The 19,150-nt window shown below is 46.1% G+C and overlaps 3 protein-coding genes and 1 long non-coding RNA gene across 5 annotated transcripts; 3 read left to right on the top strand and 1 right to left on the bottom strand.

Annotated features, from left to right (window-relative positions):
• The first annotated feature begins 863 nt into the window (after nucleotides 1-863).
• On the top strand, nucleotides 864-4,562 carry LOC121600672 (sodium/potassium/calcium exchanger 3-like). Its single transcript, XM_041929504.1, has 6 exons — nucleotides 864-1,587; nucleotides 1,661-1,848; nucleotides 1,928-2,075; nucleotides 3,225-3,434; nucleotides 3,541-3,738; nucleotides 3,832-4,562. Exons 1-6 carry the CDS (start codon nucleotides 1,077-1,079, stop codon nucleotides 4,266-4,268), a joined length of 1,692 nt encoding a protein of 563 aa, XP_041785438.1. The 5' UTR covers nucleotides 864-1,076; the 3' UTR covers nucleotides 4,269-4,562.
• A 3,390-nt stretch (nucleotides 4,563-7,952) lies between these two features.
• LOC121600668 (sodium/potassium/calcium exchanger 3-like) lies at nucleotides 7,953-13,532 on the top strand. 2 transcript variants are annotated; one of them, XM_041929501.1, is made up of 7 exons: nucleotides 7,953-8,485; nucleotides 8,558-8,678; nucleotides 9,702-9,947; nucleotides 10,043-10,179; nucleotides 11,156-11,326; nucleotides 11,410-11,812; nucleotides 11,881-13,532. In XM_041929501.1, exons 2-7 carry the CDS (start codon nucleotides 8,570-8,572, stop codon nucleotides 12,549-12,551), a joined length of 1,737 nt encoding a protein of 578 aa, XP_041785435.1. In that variant the 5' UTR covers nucleotides 7,953-8,485; nucleotides 8,558-8,569; the 3' UTR covers nucleotides 12,552-13,532. The 2 variants fall into 2 exon arrangements, with proteins under 2 accessions (XP_041785435.1, XP_041785434.1); XM_041929500.1 differs by having other exon boundaries at nucleotides 7,954-8,678.
• Nucleotides 13,176-16,321, bottom strand: LOC121600674. Its single transcript, XR_006005862.1, has 2 exons — nucleotides 15,825-16,321; nucleotides 13,176-15,286 (listed from the first exon to the last, which is right to left on the bottom strand). It is a non-coding gene; the product is annotated as an uncharacterized LOC121600674 (long non-coding RNA).
• LOC121600670 (sodium/potassium/calcium exchanger 4-like) lies at nucleotides 15,050-18,323 on the top strand. Its single transcript, XM_041929502.1, has 4 exons — nucleotides 15,050-15,277; nucleotides 16,311-16,834; nucleotides 16,905-17,655; nucleotides 17,743-18,323. The coding sequence occupies exons 1-4, from the start codon at nucleotides 15,157-15,159 to the stop codon at nucleotides 18,066-18,068; spliced, it is 1,722 nt and encodes a 573-aa protein (XP_041785436.1). The 5' UTR covers nucleotides 15,050-15,156; the 3' UTR covers nucleotides 18,069-18,323.
• Nucleotides 18,324-19,150: the final 827 nt, after the last annotated feature.

Below are 19,150 nucleotides of genomic sequence, written 5' to 3'. Positions count from 1 at the left end.
GAGTCATATAGATTCCCGAAATGGAATAGTTGAACGTGGTAGCTTAAAACATTCCTCCCAAAGTCACGTAGTTGGTTTACACACGTGTGGATGACTGGCTAGAACTGCATCCATTTAGTAAGGAAGGTCCCAACTGTCTACCACGTTGCCGTACTTTAACTTTGGCTTGCTAAGGCGCTGCAGTTCCCATCACATTCTCTTTTCCATTCCACGCGAGTGTCCAAACAACCTGCACGAACTGAAAAGTTATATCACTGCCGAGCAAATATTGATCATGAAGGCACTGTGCGAAGCCGCACTCACATCACTCCAAGACATCAACAAATGCACATGTGCGGAACCAAATGAGCATTGCGGCCAAGTGCATCTAACTTCCTGGTGAAGCTTTGTCACTAATTCAAACGTTATCCATAGGAGCTGAACAGATGTGAAATGATTGTCATTTTGCCAAAGATCCTTATCAAGTGTCCAAATAAAAGAGTTCGGCTCTGAATTGACCATACAGTAGCATCATCGCAACCAACGGAGACGCATTTGGTGTACAACCTGTCGCTTATCTCTGCCGCGCGCACAAACTGTGACGATCAGCTGAAATGGAAAAGGGACAACGACGCTGCACGGCGGTGCAGTAACCGGGCTGCGACGGATGGTTGTTGATTTATGACGGTATACTCACCCACCCTGCAAACAATGCACAGAGGCGAGCGAGCTCTGCTTACCGATCTGACAACATCCGCATCTTGACCCACGGCGTCTGCTCCAAGCGCAGAATCCGATGCCAAACGAGCAGGACGGATGCTGTCGCATCGGACAGCCACGGTAGACAATGTATTGAGCAGTGGAACTATAAAAGCGCCCCGGAACGGGCAGGTTGACTTTCTTCATAGACTGGCAGTGGTTGTGTGTGGAAGAGCGGCGCGGTCCCAAGGATACGGTGCACAGTGCAAACGTAGTAGTTGTGTAGGCACATTCACTAATCTTAGCAGTGATTCCAGCACGAACGACAAGTGAAGCGAAGTTATTGCTTTTAGGATATTCGGCAGAAGCAAACTCGAGTTCGAGTGTCGGCACGTGAGATGGTCAAAGCTGGGACTAAAACCTCAAGCGATAGTTCGTTCTGTGGCATCCGCAATCGACGCGTGCGCCTTGCGTTTGTGCTGCGTGTGCTGTTTGTGCTGTGTCTAGGGTCGTTACATGTGCTCAATCTTGCTTTAGCACCAACAGACAGCAAACGAACGAGTGATGGCTTGCGCTCGGTTGGCGCAGCCGGTGGTCGAAGGCTGCTAACCATACCTCAGAGCGAGGTGGAACTGTTGGATTTGCTTAACGGAACACTTCCATCCGAGTTTAGCTCCACCACAGTAGAGTCGACCGTGAATGGAGGCGACAATGCGACCGAACCTGCCGAAACCGAGCGGAATTGTACTCCGGCCGCCATCTTTGAGTTTCCTTCGGATGGGTTTACGCGCGAAGATCGCAGACACGGTTGGATATTGGTGCACATAGTGATCGCCTGCTACTGCTTCTGGCTGCTTGCCATCGTGTGCGATGACTACTTTGTCCCGGCGATCGAGCTGATGTGCAAAAGTAATTGAAGCATCCGGCGGGTGTTGGGGCGTAATGGAAGACGTAATAATTGATCGCTACTTTCTCTACGTAGAACTGCAGGTGAAGGAAGATGTGGCAGGTGCTACGTTTATGGCGGCGGCCTCCTCCAGCCCGGAACTATTCATCAACTGCGTGGGCACTTTCGTGACGAAGGGCGATCTGGGCGTTGGAGCTGTGGTAGGATCGGCCGTCTTTAACATTCTGGCCGTGCCAGCCGTTTGTGGACTGTTAGGTGGACAGGTGAGGTGTCGATTTGTTGGCTTCCGTTAGAATGTCATAGATCTCTAGAATTAATCGTCCTTTCTTGATACATTTGTAGGTCGTACAGCTAAGATGGTGGCCCGTAACGCGCGATTCCATGATGTACGGAATAGCGGTGATGGGTTTAATTGGAGTCCTGTACGATGGCAAAGTGATGTGGTACGAGGCCACAGTACTGGTGTCTGCTTACGTGTTTTACATTACCGGTGAGTGCTATTCCATCATTAAACGATTAAACTAGATGTAGAATAGAATATCTAAGCTCCCTGGGGAGTAGCTCTTCCCTAATTCCCTCCCAGCTCCGTTCTCCTGAGATGAGTTGAGTGCCAATGCAATGATATCAGCTCCCTTATCTCCCAAGCTTCCGAAACTTGCCATAAAGTTGCAATATCTTGCCAGATCTGTACGTTATCGCTCCAGGGGTTTTATGCACCGCCATTGTCAAGCTCAATGCCCCGCGGGCCAAAAAATGCTATCTAATGCTCGGTTGAGGCTGGGGAGCTTGCCGAATTGGAACGCGAGGTGAGCGCCCAGTTGGTTTTTTTTAACATTGCTGTTTGCGCAACACTGCACCTGTCAACTGCGTAATGTAGGTTGCGGTAACCATCCACCATCCAACGGTGCACTTGATGTGGCCGATAAGGCGGACCGAACAATTTATAATGCCCTCAAGCTGAACGCAACAATGTAAGCAAGCTGGCTCGGACATGTGGGGTTGGCTAGGATAAATATCTTAATCTTTCAGTTGCCACCGCGAAGCGCAGAGTTGAAATGAAGAGTGAGAGTTGAAATGGCACTGAACTTGACATAAGCAACAGCTGTAAGCACCGTTCTTTGGGGGTGAAAATTCGGACACTGACCGACATGTTGGAATAAGAAGTCTATTTTTGTACGGATGAACACGGAACTTGTGAGATTAAATTATCTCTCGTACTTTTCCAAAGACGGGAAGCATTTTTGTGATTGCTGGCGGTCAACTTTATCGTCTGCAAGTGATAGAAGTAGCATTTGTGAATGGAATATTCCAGCCGTAAGTTCAAAAGCCAACAATCAGACATGAAATAGAGTCGAGCTTTGACGAGCTTTATCTTATACAAATATTGGTACAACGCCAGTGACGTATGAATGGTTACAGAATTGACGTAGACAAATGGATGAGGAGACACAAAGGTCAATCTACTTTGACACAGCATCAAGTCTTGCTTTACTTGGCCTATTGAAGATCCATTACTTTGTTTTGATGATGTTCTGATGATCTTTAAATCTCAATCAATTAAAATGCATAATACTTTAGACATCAAATACTTCAAGAAGTATTTTATTATGCCCACTTCATCCTTCCTCTATTCCGATAGCGATGTACTGCAACGATACGATCAACCGCTTCATGTCGAAAACGTTCCGCCGGAAATCCTACATACGCCCGTACACGGAGGTGACGGAAATTTCGCCCCTGCTTTCGAATGGAGCGGGCGCAAAGTCAGCCCCGGGAGCGGCCAAAAACGGCACGAACGGTCAGCATGCCTGCGACAGTGACGCTAGCGATGACAGCTTCGAGGAGTACGGTAAGTGGTGTCGTCACTCAGTGACCTCCGACCAACTCGACCAAGAGCGCTTTCTTTCGATTAAAAAAAGTTCGCCTGTTACTTTCGATGTTTACGCGCCCCCCAGAATTGGCGACCTCACCGTGGAACCATCGGGACGACAGCTTGACGGCGTTTGTGTGCCGCTGGCCCATCACGCTGGTACTGTGGGCGACCATCCCCGACTGTCGGCGCTATCCCCGGCTGCGCCTGGTCACCTTCTTTGCCTGCATCTTCTGGATTGGCATCACGTCCTACTTTGTCGCGTTCCTCATCACCGTCGTCGGTAAGCTGGCAGGGTCACTACCGCCACGAGCTGGTCGGATGCACGGTAACCACCTTTTCAAAGATAATCAACCGTTCTTTCGCTACTTTCAAGGTGACACGATCGACATACCGGACTCGGTGATGGGACTGACGTTCCTGGCGGCGGGCACCAGCGTACCGGAGGCGGTGTCCAGCATTATCGTCACGAACCAGGGCCACGGTGAGATGGGCATCAGCAACTCGATCGGCTCGAACACGTTCGACATACTGCTGTGTCTGGGGTTGCCCTGGTTGATCAAGTCACTTGCCTTCCCGGCCGTCCCAGGCGAACGGTGGGTTGCGCTTAACTCGTCCGGGCTCACCTACTCCGCCATCTCGCTCCTGTCGACACTGTGCGGCCTGTACCTGGCATTCTGGTGCAATCGCTTCAAGCTCGACTGGAAGGTGGGCCTCACCTGCCTGTCGATGTACATCGGCTTCCTGACCGTGTCGAGCCTGATCGAGCTGAACGTGTTTTTCCCAGTGAATCTTCCCACCTGTCCCCACTGATACGGCGTATGATCTCGGTGCTTCGGTGGGATGGTCGAATGAATGGCAGTAGGGATTTTTGTGTACGTGTACGGCTAGAGTAGATGCAATTACCAATCGTTGGGGTTGTTTGGTGCGTAGGGTTACTGTTTTAAATGATATATTTAAAGCACGGCATTTGTTGTTAGTAAAGCTGTTCGCTACGGTTCGTTGTACATACGGGGCAAACAGGGACCAGCCGCACGACTGTTTTATTCGGGAGTATTTAAACGAGCTGTTTTGGTAGTTAAAAATAAAGCGAAAATATAAAAATGACCTAGTAAGCCGTTGTACATTGGAACATAAGGCTTTTGAAAGAATGATCACATCACAACATAACGTAAAGTTTTATGCGAAGCTTGATACACATGTAAATACTAAACAAGACTGTCCATGTGCAAAAGACGTATGTGTTTCTAATGTATTTGATTAAAAAATGAAATCAAATAAAGCTCTCAACTACGGTAATGATATGAACTCAATGATGAAGCACTTCTGTTCCGTGCAATACGCCTGAAGATATGCAATTTTGAAGAAAGCGTCCAATGCAGGAAATAGCAAATGCTACCTCGGAAAAAAGGCAATTTGGGGCTGTTTTATTTCCTAGTAACAGTAACTAGAGTTATTTGAGTCCCCATGGGAAATGGGACCCCATATATCGCACCGTATTGCTGCTTCTTCGGGGGTGAAGCAAGGGAGTAACATCGGGCCGGTGCTGTTCGTTATTTTTTTTTGAATGATGTAACTCGGTTGATCCCTCCTGAGCCACCAACGATACGCGGACAATGCGAAGCTGTTCCTGCCAATTCGCGACCAGTTATACCAACTCCGCCTTCAAGCCACTCTAAGTGCTTTTCAGTCCTAGTGCTCTTTGAATGGTCTTGAATTGTGCGTCGAGAAGTGTGTTGTCATTACATTTGCGAAAAAGCGGTTCCCTTTAGGCTGCGCTCTGGCACCAATCGAACACGACATCCGACTCGAACAAACCCATATAATCATATGGAGGTGCACTGTCAGACACAAACAAACAAACAAGACAAACATGTCAAATCCCATACATTTTTCATGTTCGATGTCGTGTTCGATTGGTGCTAGAGCGCCGGGTTAGTCTACGACTACGCGTTAAATGGATCTACCATTGAGCGGAAAAGTTGTGTCAGGAATCTTGGAGTGCTCCTTGACGAAAAGTTGAGCTTCCACGACCAGCTAGAGCACGTTGTCGCTAAGAGAAACCAATTGATCGGCTTACTAAAACAAATTGCACGTGACATCACTGACCCGATCTGCATCAAAAAGCTGTACTGCAGTTTGGAGCGGTCAGTGCTGAAATACGCTTCGGTAGTATGGTGACCATCAGCTACACGCCCCTTGGCCCGTTTGGAGTCAATCTAGCGCAAGTTCACGCGGTTTGCCTTACGCTTCTGGAGTGTTCAGGTAGATTATGCCGGTCGCTGTGCGCTTTTAGGCCTCGAATCGCTGAACCAGCGACACTGCAACGGCCAGAGACTGTTTGTTGCGGGACTCCTAGAGAATTGGGTCGACTCTTTTATCCGGCGCTTTTATCCAAGCTTAACATTTATATCCCGCCGAGATCGCTCTGAGCTAGAACACAACTTGAAGTGGAAGAGCGTCGCGCACGCTTCGGTTCCTCTAATCCGTTTCTTCGTATGTTCCTTGAGTTCAACGTCATCTGTGATCGTCATCAACCAGACATGTCGCGCGCCGGGCTACTAAATAATATCCGTGCCGTGTGTCCTTCTACTTCCTAATTTTATTGCCCAATGACTCAACGTGAACGCATACATCTATTTTGTGAATATGTATAGTATTAAATGCTTCGAGAGAGCCAAGCGGTCCATTAAATTATAAATAAACAAATAACAAATAACAAATTCAACTGTAAACCAGAGACCAAAGACTGTTATTGCAGAAAACTAGGCAAACAGAATAAAACGAATACTAAAGAATAAACGGCAAAATTAAGCATAAATAAGACAGCAATCAAGGGAACAGACAAAATGTAAATGATTTACTCAATATCTCTTCAAACATTTGAGTGAAGGGCTTTGTTCCTGGATAAGAATGTTAAAATGACAGGTTTACAGGTATTAACAAACAAGATTCATTTACCACATCCGAAAGAGTTTAATATTTTGCGTCATAGCTTGTGTCTAACGTCGTCCTACACCGTATGACGCAGGATCTTAAATTGATGAGTGAATTGGATGATGCCTGGCATGCACAGAATCGTGTTCAATCAGCCCGCCAGCTGGCCAGGTACGATTCGTTACTGCTACGTTTCCGCATAAGCGATAGATAAACCAATTATTTTCCAATCGGATATTGGTATTTTTAATCTTTTTTTTATTACTTCTAGTCTTACTCGTGGCACCGACAGGGGACAGTTTAATTCAAACATAAGATAAGGATGCGAAACTCTTTCTGCACAGGCACAAGGAACAGGCTTTGGATGACTAAGGTAAGGTCCCCTCCCCCAAGGTATCACACGAAGTTGGGGCGATAATGGTGAAAACAGGGAGGTAAGTATCCCTTAGTAGTAGGGAATAAAATAAAAACAAACAAACATTTAACAAGTGCGTCATAGGAACAAAAGCATGCCGCGCCGATTTGATGATGATGAGCACAGAAGCCTAAGTGTGCGATCGTAGCACATTGCGAAACATGTTGTAAGATTTGTTACAAATACATATTAAAATAGAAAAACTTAACTAATACCGAGGGAAAACATTTTTTTTCATTCTCATAAAAACCATTTTGAGGTATGTTTAATCTATTTCTCCCTTTCATAATCAGCAGCACGAGCAGCATAACAAACAAGATACATCACATATCTTATACGGTAGCCAAACCAAAATTTGACGGTCCTATCAGCATTTTAAAGAAGCGTGATTTTTATGGCCAGTGCCCAAGCAGGGCCATAAATCTGTAAAATAAACCTGTCGTCCGCTGGGAGTTTCAGCAGGGGTCGAAAATTGAACTGCATGAGTAACGAGCGGTGAGAACTCAATGGGTTTAATCGATTTATGACATGGGTGGTGATGGCCTGAAACTGAAAATTACCGGACACAACTTGATTCCTTCATTTAGGATCTAGATGCAAATCTTTGTACTTAAGGCAACTAAGCGCAACGTAGGATAACAGATAGAGGTTACATTGTACTGTACTATGTATTTGGCGACCCGTGATATCTTTGCATGTGTTGCAATGTGCTCTGTACTGCATTGATTACTGCTGTAGCTTATCACACTGCTCACCATTGTCTATCGCTGTCGCATTTGACGTGCGTAGGCTGGCAATCAGAAGAGCTCATGCAGTGACGATTAAATTCAAAATCAATTACAATCTTACAAGTCGCTTGAAAACACACACACACAGTTCTAATCCATGAATGGATTAGTGGACATGCCAATCTCGATCGGTATCTAGTAGATGGACGAACCTTATCGTGAACTACCCTGCACGCGACCGTTGTAGTACAGCGTAACCGTGATGTGTTACGGGAGCTACGGGGACATAGGATGCCTGAAATCAAAACCGGACTTCAGTGCGTTTGATAAAGACACACACGCACACTCATAAACACCTAAACACCATCAAATCTGATATGATGTATCCGTAGGTGTGCAGGACGGTAAAGCCAAAAATCTACCATCGCCTTTCGGGCACTGGTCAGAAACGCATTGAGCAGCGACCCAGGCGGACGAGTTGCTACAACTGGTCAATAAGGCAGCCGCTACTCTGTCCGCTCTGCTGGAAACTTGTCATATGGTTGAAGAATCCTGCGTGAAGGTAAAGAAGTGAAAAAATCAATATTCCTGTGTGTCTGTTTGTTGTTTTATTTTTTCATCGTTAAAATTAGATACAAATGTATATTGTTTGCGTGTCACTAAAGTTTAAGTGATAGTAAGGTAGTGTTTGGGAAACAGCAAGTTCAGTAACAGGTGCTTACAGAAAATTGAGTGCGTATCTACGGCCATAAATATTCGTGAGGTGGACGTGCGTTAATGTGTGCAGCGGTGCCAGTGGCTCGGTGTAAAGTGTTGTCGTGTGGCCCGGAGGCTGTTACGTGAGAGAGTTTGGATGCACAGCCGTTTACATACAGATGTACCCATAGCTTCTCGACGCTGAAGTGCATGCAATTGTTTATGTGATTGTGCCTGTGTGTGTGACGATTACGGTTGGTAAAGAGAAACAAAGTGTTTGCTGTAAAGATAGTTACTGATCGATTTAGTGTTGTGTCTTCTGATAGCATACCGTCAGAATGACACCAGCGCTAAGCCATCTGCGGACGGTTAGCACGTTCGTGCTTTTAATCCCCGTCGCAATGTCCATGGTGGTGATCGATAACAATCTTCATTCAGATCGTTTAGGTAAGGCTACTGCAGTATAACGATAAAATAAAGTTAAGAATTCACTTTGCAGGTGTTTTGTAAGTGAAGAGACATTCTTTTCATACTACGTTCTGAGATAAAGGCTTGAAAGTGTTAATAATTGCAACACGCAGCATTAATGGTATAGTTTAGCATGAAATTAAATCGGCTGATGAAAATTTAATTAAATACTTGATTCCTCGTCTGAATACCTCATCGAGGGACTGAACAAAGAAATCATTTCAAACAGGTTTCAGGACAACAATTGGGCGTGAAACAATTGAAATGAAAATATTTCAGACGTATCGTATCGTCACGATTAAAACGGCGAATACTGTTTGTTCTTATTGCTGGTGTTATCATGCAAAAAGACCATACAAAGGGATATACAGGCATCTAAGCGTCGTTGAAAATCATCACCAAATAGAATTAAATTAGGTCTGATTGATCAGGATAAATATACCCCATTTGTTACAATTTTGATTTGATTATACAGTTTGATTTGTATGGTTGTGGTGACAGTTAAGCGAAGGGAATATAATAAAGCGCAAATACTTCAAAGCATTTGTTTCCATATATTATGAGTTCTACTATAGATTTGGATATAATTTAAAAAAAAAAACAATATTTGTCGGCGTGATTAGCATGTCTAAATAACAAAGGGATTGATTTAAATGTAATTAAATGATTAATATTCAATCTTGAAGCTTGGGGCTTTATGTCGTAGGAAGAGCTGGTTGGAGCTCTACTTTGTAAGGAAAATCTAGGTATAGGGATGGATTAAATTTGTTTATCTTTGTTATTTAATTTAAGATTACGGCCCGACCGTAGGTTGAGTTGGAAAAAAATACATCAAAAATGTTTGTTGCATATAAAAAATACAGTTTTGTTGCATATAAAAAATACGCAATTTATTTTGATAGATTTTGCAGAAACAGACAAAATTTCAAGCTAGTTACCATCTTTCCAACAGATTGTATCCTAAAAGTATCATAAACAACTAATAAATCTTCTTTCTTACAGATCTTTCAACGGATACTCTTGGGGACACAACGACGGAACTGAACTTGTACTCCCTCCCCGATAACAGCACCGTAGCTGTGCCGATACACTTAACGCTGGATGAAAGAATAGAGCTGGAGAAGCTCACCTGGCATTGGTATCCCTGGCGAAGAATCAGTTATGACGTGCTGCCCGACGGCAAGAAGGTTGAAATGTTTTGCTCGGGAGGCTCCTCGATGGACGATTTGCCGGATGACATCTTTACGCGTAAGTGCAAACGGTTCAGCACCCCTGCCGAGCGGTGTTTTGATAAAGTGCTTTAGAATGATTGAAATGTAAATTGGAATCATTGCCTACGACAGAGGAACAACGGATGCAGGGTGCAATCGTGCTGCATTTCGTCGGTGCGATCTACTTCTTCACGATGGTGGCATACATCTGCAGCGAATACTTCCTACCATCGGTCGAGTGTATCTGCGAGGATCTTAATCTGACACAGGTAAATGTCGAAATCGGCATAAGCTTAGGCAAATAAATACAAGCAAACGGATGCGCAATTTTGTCTGCATGCCTGTTCGCACAACAAAACAGAAGGTTCATCATAATGGGTTTAATATCTACGGGAGAGCTTAAGCGTCTAAGCACCGATAACTAAATCCGGCCTGTGACGACGCTGTACTGATAAATGTGACAGAGCAGTATGATAAATGGACAAAATTTGACGCGCCAGTTAGAGTGACAGTGGAGGTAATGCAAGGTAATGGAAGGCGTTAGAGAAACAGTGGAAATTAAATTAAAAAATTCTCTTCTCCTTATTACACACCCACACGCAAAGTGAAGCATTAACTATACTGATACATTCGGAATTGGGGCTACGCTACTGTAAGGACAGATAAGATAGATATAAAAATGATAAGACCTAGCGCGTAACGTTTGTGTCGTAGGGGAAGGTCCTTTCTCTTTAAATAATATTTAAAATATCATTAGGCACGTTTGAGACGCACGCCTTTAAGAATGATTTATCCCAACCCACGGTTGCATGGAGTATGGTCCTCTAAGAATTGATCTCAATATAAGCTCGATTGCTGCCGTAACAAAAGGCCACATAAATCTTACGGCTACAAAAAACTTCAATTCACCTGCCACCGCCCGTAATCGGTATTGCTTTATCGCCGTTGAACCGTATGTATCGCGTTTATCGGTGGTGATTTACTGGACCCTAGGTTCCAGTTCATGCAAGCCTCGCTTGTGCGGGGTTCCACACCTGCTTGTCATACCCCGCCTGGGCATTGGGGAGCACGTGCCCTATCAATCATTTCGTTAGTATCACACTGCGGTGTACGAACTGGATCCGGTACGATTACTGCAGTGAAGATCCAATCCATGTACTGACGCAGTGTAGCTGCTATTGCAGATGATTCTTTGTGGTTCGAACGCTTTGATGTACCTGATAATTACCTCGTGATCTTTGGCAGGATGTTGCAGCCGCTACCTTCATGGCCGTCGCCTCCACGATGCCGGAGTTTTTCACCAACACCATCAGTACGTTCATTGCAGACTCCGATATGGGGCTCGGTACGGTGATGGGTTCACTACTGTTCAACACACTCGGTGTGGCAGGATTAGCTGGCTTGGCGACGAAGGCGGTAAGAATTCTTGTCAAAACAAATAATTGTTTACGAGTTATTAATTCTAGTTTTCTTGAATTTCCTCAAACATTTCCAAACAGCCCGTCCAGCTGGACTGGTGGCCACTTACACGCGACTCGATCGTGTTCGCCGCCCACGTCGCCCTGCTGATCGGGTTCGCGTGGGACGGTCGAATCTACTGGTACGAGGCGATGGTGTTCTTCATCCTGTTCTTCGTCTACTTTGTGCTGATGTTCCAAAACAAACGGCTCATGAAGATTGCCAAGAAGTACATTGAGGTGAAGTGGAATCTTTGCGCGCGAGTTATCCGCAACATCGAGGAGGACGAGCGGATTGCAGCGGAGGCACAGGCACAGCAGGAAATTGCTACCATTCCCAATCTGGCGCGAAAAACGCTTGAAAAGCCCGCGTTCCGTGCGTCGACAGCTTCCATTCTGTCGGAGCAGATGGCAGAAACGAAGATGAAGATGGGCGAACTGCAGAGTAAGTGGAGCACAAAATGAAACACTTCCAAGGCCTGATATCTAACAGCTTTTGCCATTGGTTTACAGTTCCCTCCCGGCACGTCGTGGAGGACCCGGGCGAGTACGACGATATGACGCTGTGGAAGATCTCGTCCGAAACTTGGTATCGTGCGGTCTGGTGGTGGTACAGCTGGCCACTCCGGTTCGTCACTAATTTCACCATCCCGCCGCTGCCGCGAATGCGTCGATGGTACCCCCTTACCTTCATCATGTGCATCATCTATCTGGCCGGCTGCGCGTTCATGATCTTCTGGCTGCTCTCCATCATTGGCTACACGTTCGACATTCCGGAGTCGGTCATGGGGCTTACGTTCCTGGCGTTCGGTGGCTGCATGCCGGAAGCGGTCTCGGCCGTACTGGTCATTCGCTCCGGCAGTGGCGCGATGGGCGTTTCGAACGCGATGGGTGCGAACTCGCTCGCGATCCTGTTCTCGCTCGGGTTGCCCTGGTTCATCCGCACGCTGGCCGATGGTGGCAGCGGTACCAATGCGTACCTGGTGATTTCCTCGTACGGGCTGCAGTACTCAATCATTATGCTGCTCGGTGCGATTGCCTGGCTGTACGTGGTGATCTACGTCGCCGTGTACAAGCTGCGCAAGCGCGTCGGTATGGTGCTGTTCGTCGGGTACGGCATCATCGTTGCGTTCATGATATTGAACGAGCTCGATATCATCATTCCCTCCGGTGAGGAGTGTTAGCGGGAGTGAAGCTGCCAATCCCAGATATATTGGAACCTTCAACTCCCCTCCAATACCTCCCATCCCGTTTGCAGAGCTCGGCCACTTATACTCTCAATCAGGGTAACCATCCCAGGTGGAATGCTCCCTTAGCAAAATGCTCAAAAACCTCCCCCAAACAAGCGGAAGTATCCAGAAGCTCAAGAAAAATAGTATTTGGGTGACGACTAGTGGTTAAGATCGCCTGCTTAGTTCGAATTGATTAGGATTCCCGATCTACTTGCCTTGCCTACATGTTGAAGGTGTTTCCCGAGGCACAGTCCCTCCTCCCCGGCCCAACAGTAGCAGTGCTGCCATACGGTACAGCTAATGATTAGCTGAGTATTAGTTAAGTGTAGAACGCTTAAACCTTATACAGCACTATCTTGCAAACAAATCGCCCTCTTTCCCCAACACAGCAGGAACTTCTGTTTCGTTGCCCAGGCCGTGATGTTGGTTTGTGTTTGCATGCGCATTTGTGTGATATTTACGTTTGACCCTTATGGATACGGCAGACCTGCCGATCGGATTTACATTATCCACTATTGTTGATGTCTATTTGTTGTGACTACATTTTCGATTTTCAGTGCATGTTTGAACTTTTCATTTGATTGTTTGCTTGATGATGATGGTGGTGGACGGTGGCATGTTGGTGTGTCGTTTTTGGTTTCTAAAATTTTGATTTACAACTATCGTCTATTAACGTAACCGGAAAGGGATGTGGACGTGATAGAGGGCGACAAAGACAAACAGCGTTGCATTCGGACAATGAAAAGGAAGCCCCGGCTAGGTTTTTTTGTTGCATTTATTGCAAAGGAAGGAAGTGAACGTAAACTTTACCAGGGGTGCGTTGGAAACACTATTACGGTTTATATAACACGCCGTAGCGAATATTGAAAATATTTGGCACGGTTCGCAATCAAAATAAAATACTCTTTAGCGATTTAGAAACAGCGCCCAATACACGGTTAGCGTGAAATGGTTTGAGTGTACAATGCATCCGAACTCGTCTCTTCCGAGGACGTCTTTTGTTTAACTTGCGCATAGCGATATTATTTGAGATAAGGTCTACTAGGAGACTGCAAGCAGGAACTGACTAACTAAGAAGGATGTATCAGTCACTAAATTTTAAAATGATCAATTAATGAATTATTATAATTTAAGGAGACTTCGGGAGTCTCTATAATAAGCAATAACTTCCGTATAACAACTTTTATCGTTTTCAATATGATCGTGTGTGATCACAGCCTTACATTTCAACGTTGGAACACCTCGGATAGATAAGGTCACCATATTAGCACACACAATTCAGACATTGAAACAACAGACAACCCAATAGGATCCATTCTGGGGAAAAACTGGAAATAACAAACATTAATGCATGGGTGTTTCATAATCCAACTTGTACTGTAATCTCAACCAACAATGGTTATCTTAATGATTTAATACATCAATACAGACTACATTCTGTGAAATGCGCCTCCCTTCATAAAATGCACAGACTTAATTTGTTCTTATCTTGTGTTATCATTGGCACTGCCGGCTTTGCAGAGCCCTTCAATTAATCTCAACGCGTCCCAGATATTCCGCCCTATCTAATTTGACTCCGCGTGATCGTGGCAGCCAGTCCTCCGCAGACAGATCTTGGTCCGAATGAGTAATGATTCTTCTGTTGCATCAAGATGTCAAACGATTTTCAGTGCGTATCTCTCATATCTCTTTAGCGAGTCCGGAATATCCGCCACTACAAACGAGCGGAAGAAAACAGTGACCATGACATCAACGCTTTGATTTTCTTATCATACTGTAAGCGGTGCCCGATGTTTTCCTTCCTGCTCTGTGCGTACCGATGGGCACAGACTGCGTTTTGGGGTCTCGAGCGAATGGTTCTCCCATCAGCGGAGTAACGTCCACAAATGACTGATATCGAATGGCATTTAATGATGTTTCAAGTGTCATCGTTTGTGAGGGGATCAATAAAACAATCTCCTCAACACACACACACTCGACGCTAGTCGGCCCTTTTCAGACGCTCTGTGGCTTGTGGGTGAAGTTGGTTTATTGGTTCAATGTTAAGGTTTTCTAGCTGTTCGGCTAGCTTGCGTTAAGAACTGTTGAAGAGATTAAGAGAAGGTGGCGCCCTACACGTTCTCACCATTAGGCAATATCTCCACGAGGTGTGTGTGTTCGGATTGATTACCTGCCGAACACTTTCTCCCGGCACAAAACCGGACACAGCCCTGAAGTCGGAAGCACTTTTTGCCTGATGGTGGCCTCATTAAAGCCTCATGTCACAGCGAAGTCAGCTGCTGTTGCATTCCGGATATTTGTCTGACGTCTTAGAGCACCCTTCGTAACCGGGCCTCTGTGTACCGTTGCCCGCACTTAAGCGTCGGATTCCCACCACTTTTAACTGCCCCCTGATAAACCCCTGCATACAGCGGAGCAGCCAGTTGGAATGTGACTCGCACGGAGGCATCTTGCTGTAAAAGAGTGTTTTCGTACGAAGCCGGAACAAAGATAGAACGATTCGTTTGGCACTGGGAGGGCTGGGAACAGCTGATGGAAAGCCGCTGACAGTGCGCCAATGACGGGGTTCCCGTGCGTTCCGGAGAATTTGCGGTCCCTGGTGGACCAATTACGTTTGCCGATAGCGCAGCGAAGACGAAAGGCTAGGGATCTGTGTGGGCGTCCCGCCGTCATATCAGGTGCAATATCTGGGAGTAAAAATAGGTATGCCCATTAGAACCACGCCAATCAGACGCAGTCAGTCGCACTTCAGACTCAATTGGAGTAACTCGGTACTCGGAGCGCGCTCTGCCAGACACATCGAAGGAGGCAGTGAAAGTGGTTTGTTTGGGCAACGTAACTACGGATAGTTCCAGAACGAAGGAAGCTAAATTGAAACAAGTGTTTTTTTTAAGAAATATTCCTTGTGAATGCTAATGTAACAAAACGATGGTGCAGCTGTGGAATGGCAGTCGTAGAATTGTTGCGAGTGCAACGCTTCTGCTAGTGTTATTGTTTGGGTGTGCCCAACGTTGCCGCCATATTCGGTAATAATAGGTTTAAGAAATGAGTTTAAGAAATGGCGAAGTGAGTGAAGAGGTTTCGTATGAAAATATGTTTTTTAAGTATTCCAGTAAACTGTGTGCAAACATGTCAATTAAACGAAATAGCTTGTGTTATTCTACAACATCTCCGTCCTCGTACCAAATTCACAACACAAGTTTAAAATCACAAAGAAACCCTTACCTTTTCTGCACGGTGTTTGATTAACAAGGTTCTGGTTAGAAAGTAGGAACAAGTTCACTTATTTACACACACACACACATACACTCGCTAGCCTTCCTCTCTATCTGCTGCCGTCGAGTGTTTTGTGACAGAAGCAGGGCAGCCTTCTTAGATTGGTGGTGGAGGTTATAAAACTAAGAAGTCCTTGAGGAAAAGCGCGAAAAAAGCAAACAAAGTGGAACTCTCGTTGTGCTTGAAAAACGTGATCAATGGCGTCCACAAATACGAGAACATACAGTAAACACAGTGTAGCAAACCAAACAACGCCAAGTGCTGGCGGGAGTCCGCGAGACGACACCGTGTATCACGACCACAGTGGGAACTATAATCGATAACTGGCCTTTCCGCTGGCTACTAGATTGATTTGCCTAGCGCCGTCAGTCGCCGTCTGCGATGATGTAAATTTTAGGTGGTTTTAATTTTACATTCTTCCCTTCTGTTTTGCAGTGCCCCGAATATACACCAGCGGAGGAGCTGTGGCCAATGTTACTACTGTACTGTTGGGCGGTGGTTCGTCTGTTGCCGTCAGGGCTACCATCGACTTTTACCCCCCGAACACATCCGACACGGCCACGGGGAATGAATCTCAGAACGCGTCCGGTTCTCCGTCGATATGCATCGTGACGAGCAGCCTGGACGACTTGCCGCCCGACCTGTTCACCGAGGAGCAGCGACTGCAGGGTGCCATCGTGCTACACTTTCTAGCCACGATCTACTTCTTCATGCTGCTGGCGTACGTTTGCAGCGAGTACTTCCTACCGTCGGTCGAATGTTTGTGCGAAGATCTAAAGCTGTCGCAGGACGTGGCGGCCGCCACCTTTATGGCGACCGCTACCTCAATGCCGGAGTTCTTTACCAACACAATCAGCACGCTGGCAGTAGACTCGGACATTGGTGTCGGCACGATCATGGGCTCCATGCTGTTTAATACCTTGGGCGTTGCCGCACTCGTTGGTTTGCTCACAAAGATGGTAAGTTGGGCCCGATAGTAATAGTAGTTCCCGAAATGATTGCAATAAAATGTATCCTTCATGTTCACAGCACGTGCAGCTGGATTGGTGGCCACTGACACGCGATTCCATTATCGTCACCATCTCCACCACGCTGTTGGTCGTGTGCGTGTGGGACGGTCGCATCGAGTGGTACGAAGCGATGCTCTTCAGCATCACTTACGTGTTGTACTTTGTGGTGATGTTTAAGAACGAGTCGTTAAAAAGGATTGCCATGCACTACATCCAGAACCGGTGGAATCTTTGCGGACGGTTGGAGCCAGAGCCTGAGGACGGCACGATAGACGACAAGGTGCCGAAGAAGTACAACATAGCCATCTTAGGGCACGCTATAAATGGAGTCCTCGTTGGGATGGATGTTGAATCGGCCAAGAAGCTTCCCCCGAGTAGTGAGTCTTCTACGAGTGCACCGATCGAACCGGTTGATCCATCTCGCTCTAACAGTTCAGTGGAGTCGGTGAAAAGTGTGAAGTGGAGCGAGTTGACCCAACTTCCAGAAGCGTCTTTTGCTGGCTGGCGAACGATTATGTGGATTTTTACCTGGCCGTACCGGTTTGTCGTGTTCCTGACCATACCGGACCCGCTTCGCTTCCGTAAGCTTTACCCGCTGACGTTCGTGTGCTGTATTGGGTGGATCGGGGGGAGCGCCTACCTGGTGTTTTGGATGATCTCGGTCATTGGCAATACGTTCGGCATACCGGACACGGTGATGGGCATAACGTTCCTTGCGTTTGGCGGCTGTATGCCGGAAGCAGCATCTGCAATCACGCTTATTAGGCGAGGTAAGTCTTTGAGCCTTCAGACATGGACACTTCCCTCATACTAATGGGTTTTGTTTGATTTCTTTCTCTCTTTCTCTTTCTTTCAAGGTAATGGCGCAATGGGTGTTTCCAACTCACTGGGAGCAAATACGCTCGCAATATTGTTCTCACTCGGATTGCCCTGGTTTATCAGGACAATGATCGACGGCGGTCCGTCGACGGGAGCGTACATTGCGATTCAGTCGTACGGTATCCAGTATTCGGTGCTCGCCCTGTTCGGAGCTATCTTTACGCTCTACGCCGTACTGTACGTTGCCAAGTATACGCTGCGAAAGATGGTGGGACTGGTGCTGGCCGTTGGGTATCTCGTGATCGTAACGTTTATGATCCTAGTCGAGCTGGATGTATTTTTCCCTGCCGACAATCGATGCTAGGGCGTGGACATCTCGTCGTATAGATAGTTAAAACGGGAAAAACTGTAATATAAATAAAGTACGAAGTAGAGTGTATAGGACACTGAAGCACGTGGCTAGGGGTGTCGTTCGTAGTGAGAATGCAAAGAAAGTTTGTACATTGTTAGGACAATAGCTCCACTGAATGTTGAATTTAGCTGCTAGGAAACTCAAATTATTTTTCGGCTCTTTGGAAGAAGAGACGAAGAGCATAATGAGCAAAATGAGTTGCTTTGTTTTATGTTCTTGAACGCATAAATAAATAAGTCCAAACACCAGGATAAAATACTTAAAACACTATATTACAATCACGGTTTACAACACATTAAAACCTTACATAAAAAACCGATACGCCCGCTAGTCCCTAACGCTCGCTCTCGCACCTGTAACGCTGATGGCCTGCAGTGAAGTGTTCGTGAACGGTCACCCCGAGGTCGTCGTCCCGACCTCGGTCCTCGGCATGATCGCGATGGCTGCCCCCTTTAGCTGCACATGGATGTTGACAGTTTAGCGTCTGAAAGCCGTCGCACGTAGCGAGCGGCCCAGAGCACAATGTCGCGCAACGTTGATTCCGTCCACAACACTTTGTAATAAAACACATGTTAAAAAGTAAAAACAAACCCGTTTAAAACGCTTTTTGTAAACGTATGATAGCTGAAAGCCTGAAGGGTTGTTTCACACGATAGATATTGATCTTGACCGCTTTAAACCAGTTCCAAGCGATATGATCTTGTTTGCCGGCTTTATCTGCACACCCTCGTAGAGATATTAAAATCACTCACATGCCCACAATTGACGTAATAAACGTCTCTGCTGGTAATCAGATTTATTTTGGGGGGACCAGAGACTGTTTGACTTGACAGCAACGACATCTTGCATGTGAGATGCGCAGATATCAGGGCAGGTGCAAGAAACGATTATCAATAATTAATATCATAAAAGATACCTCACGATGGAATATTACTGACATAAATTGTACTGCCCTGCGACTTAACCGGTCACCTTAGGTCATAAATGAAATAATACACTTTGTCCACATTCGACCAGAAAGGTTGACCCATTTG

This window comes from Anopheles merus, chromosome 3L (assembly GCF_017562075.2).
Source record: "Anopheles merus strain MAF chromosome 3L, AmerM5.1, whole genome shotgun sequence".
Taxonomy (NCBI): Eukaryota; Metazoa; Arthropoda; class Insecta; order Diptera; family Culicidae; genus Anopheles; species Anopheles merus.
The sequence above is the reverse complement of the archived record's forward strand: the minus strand, read 5'-3'. Positions and strand labels throughout refer to the sequence as shown.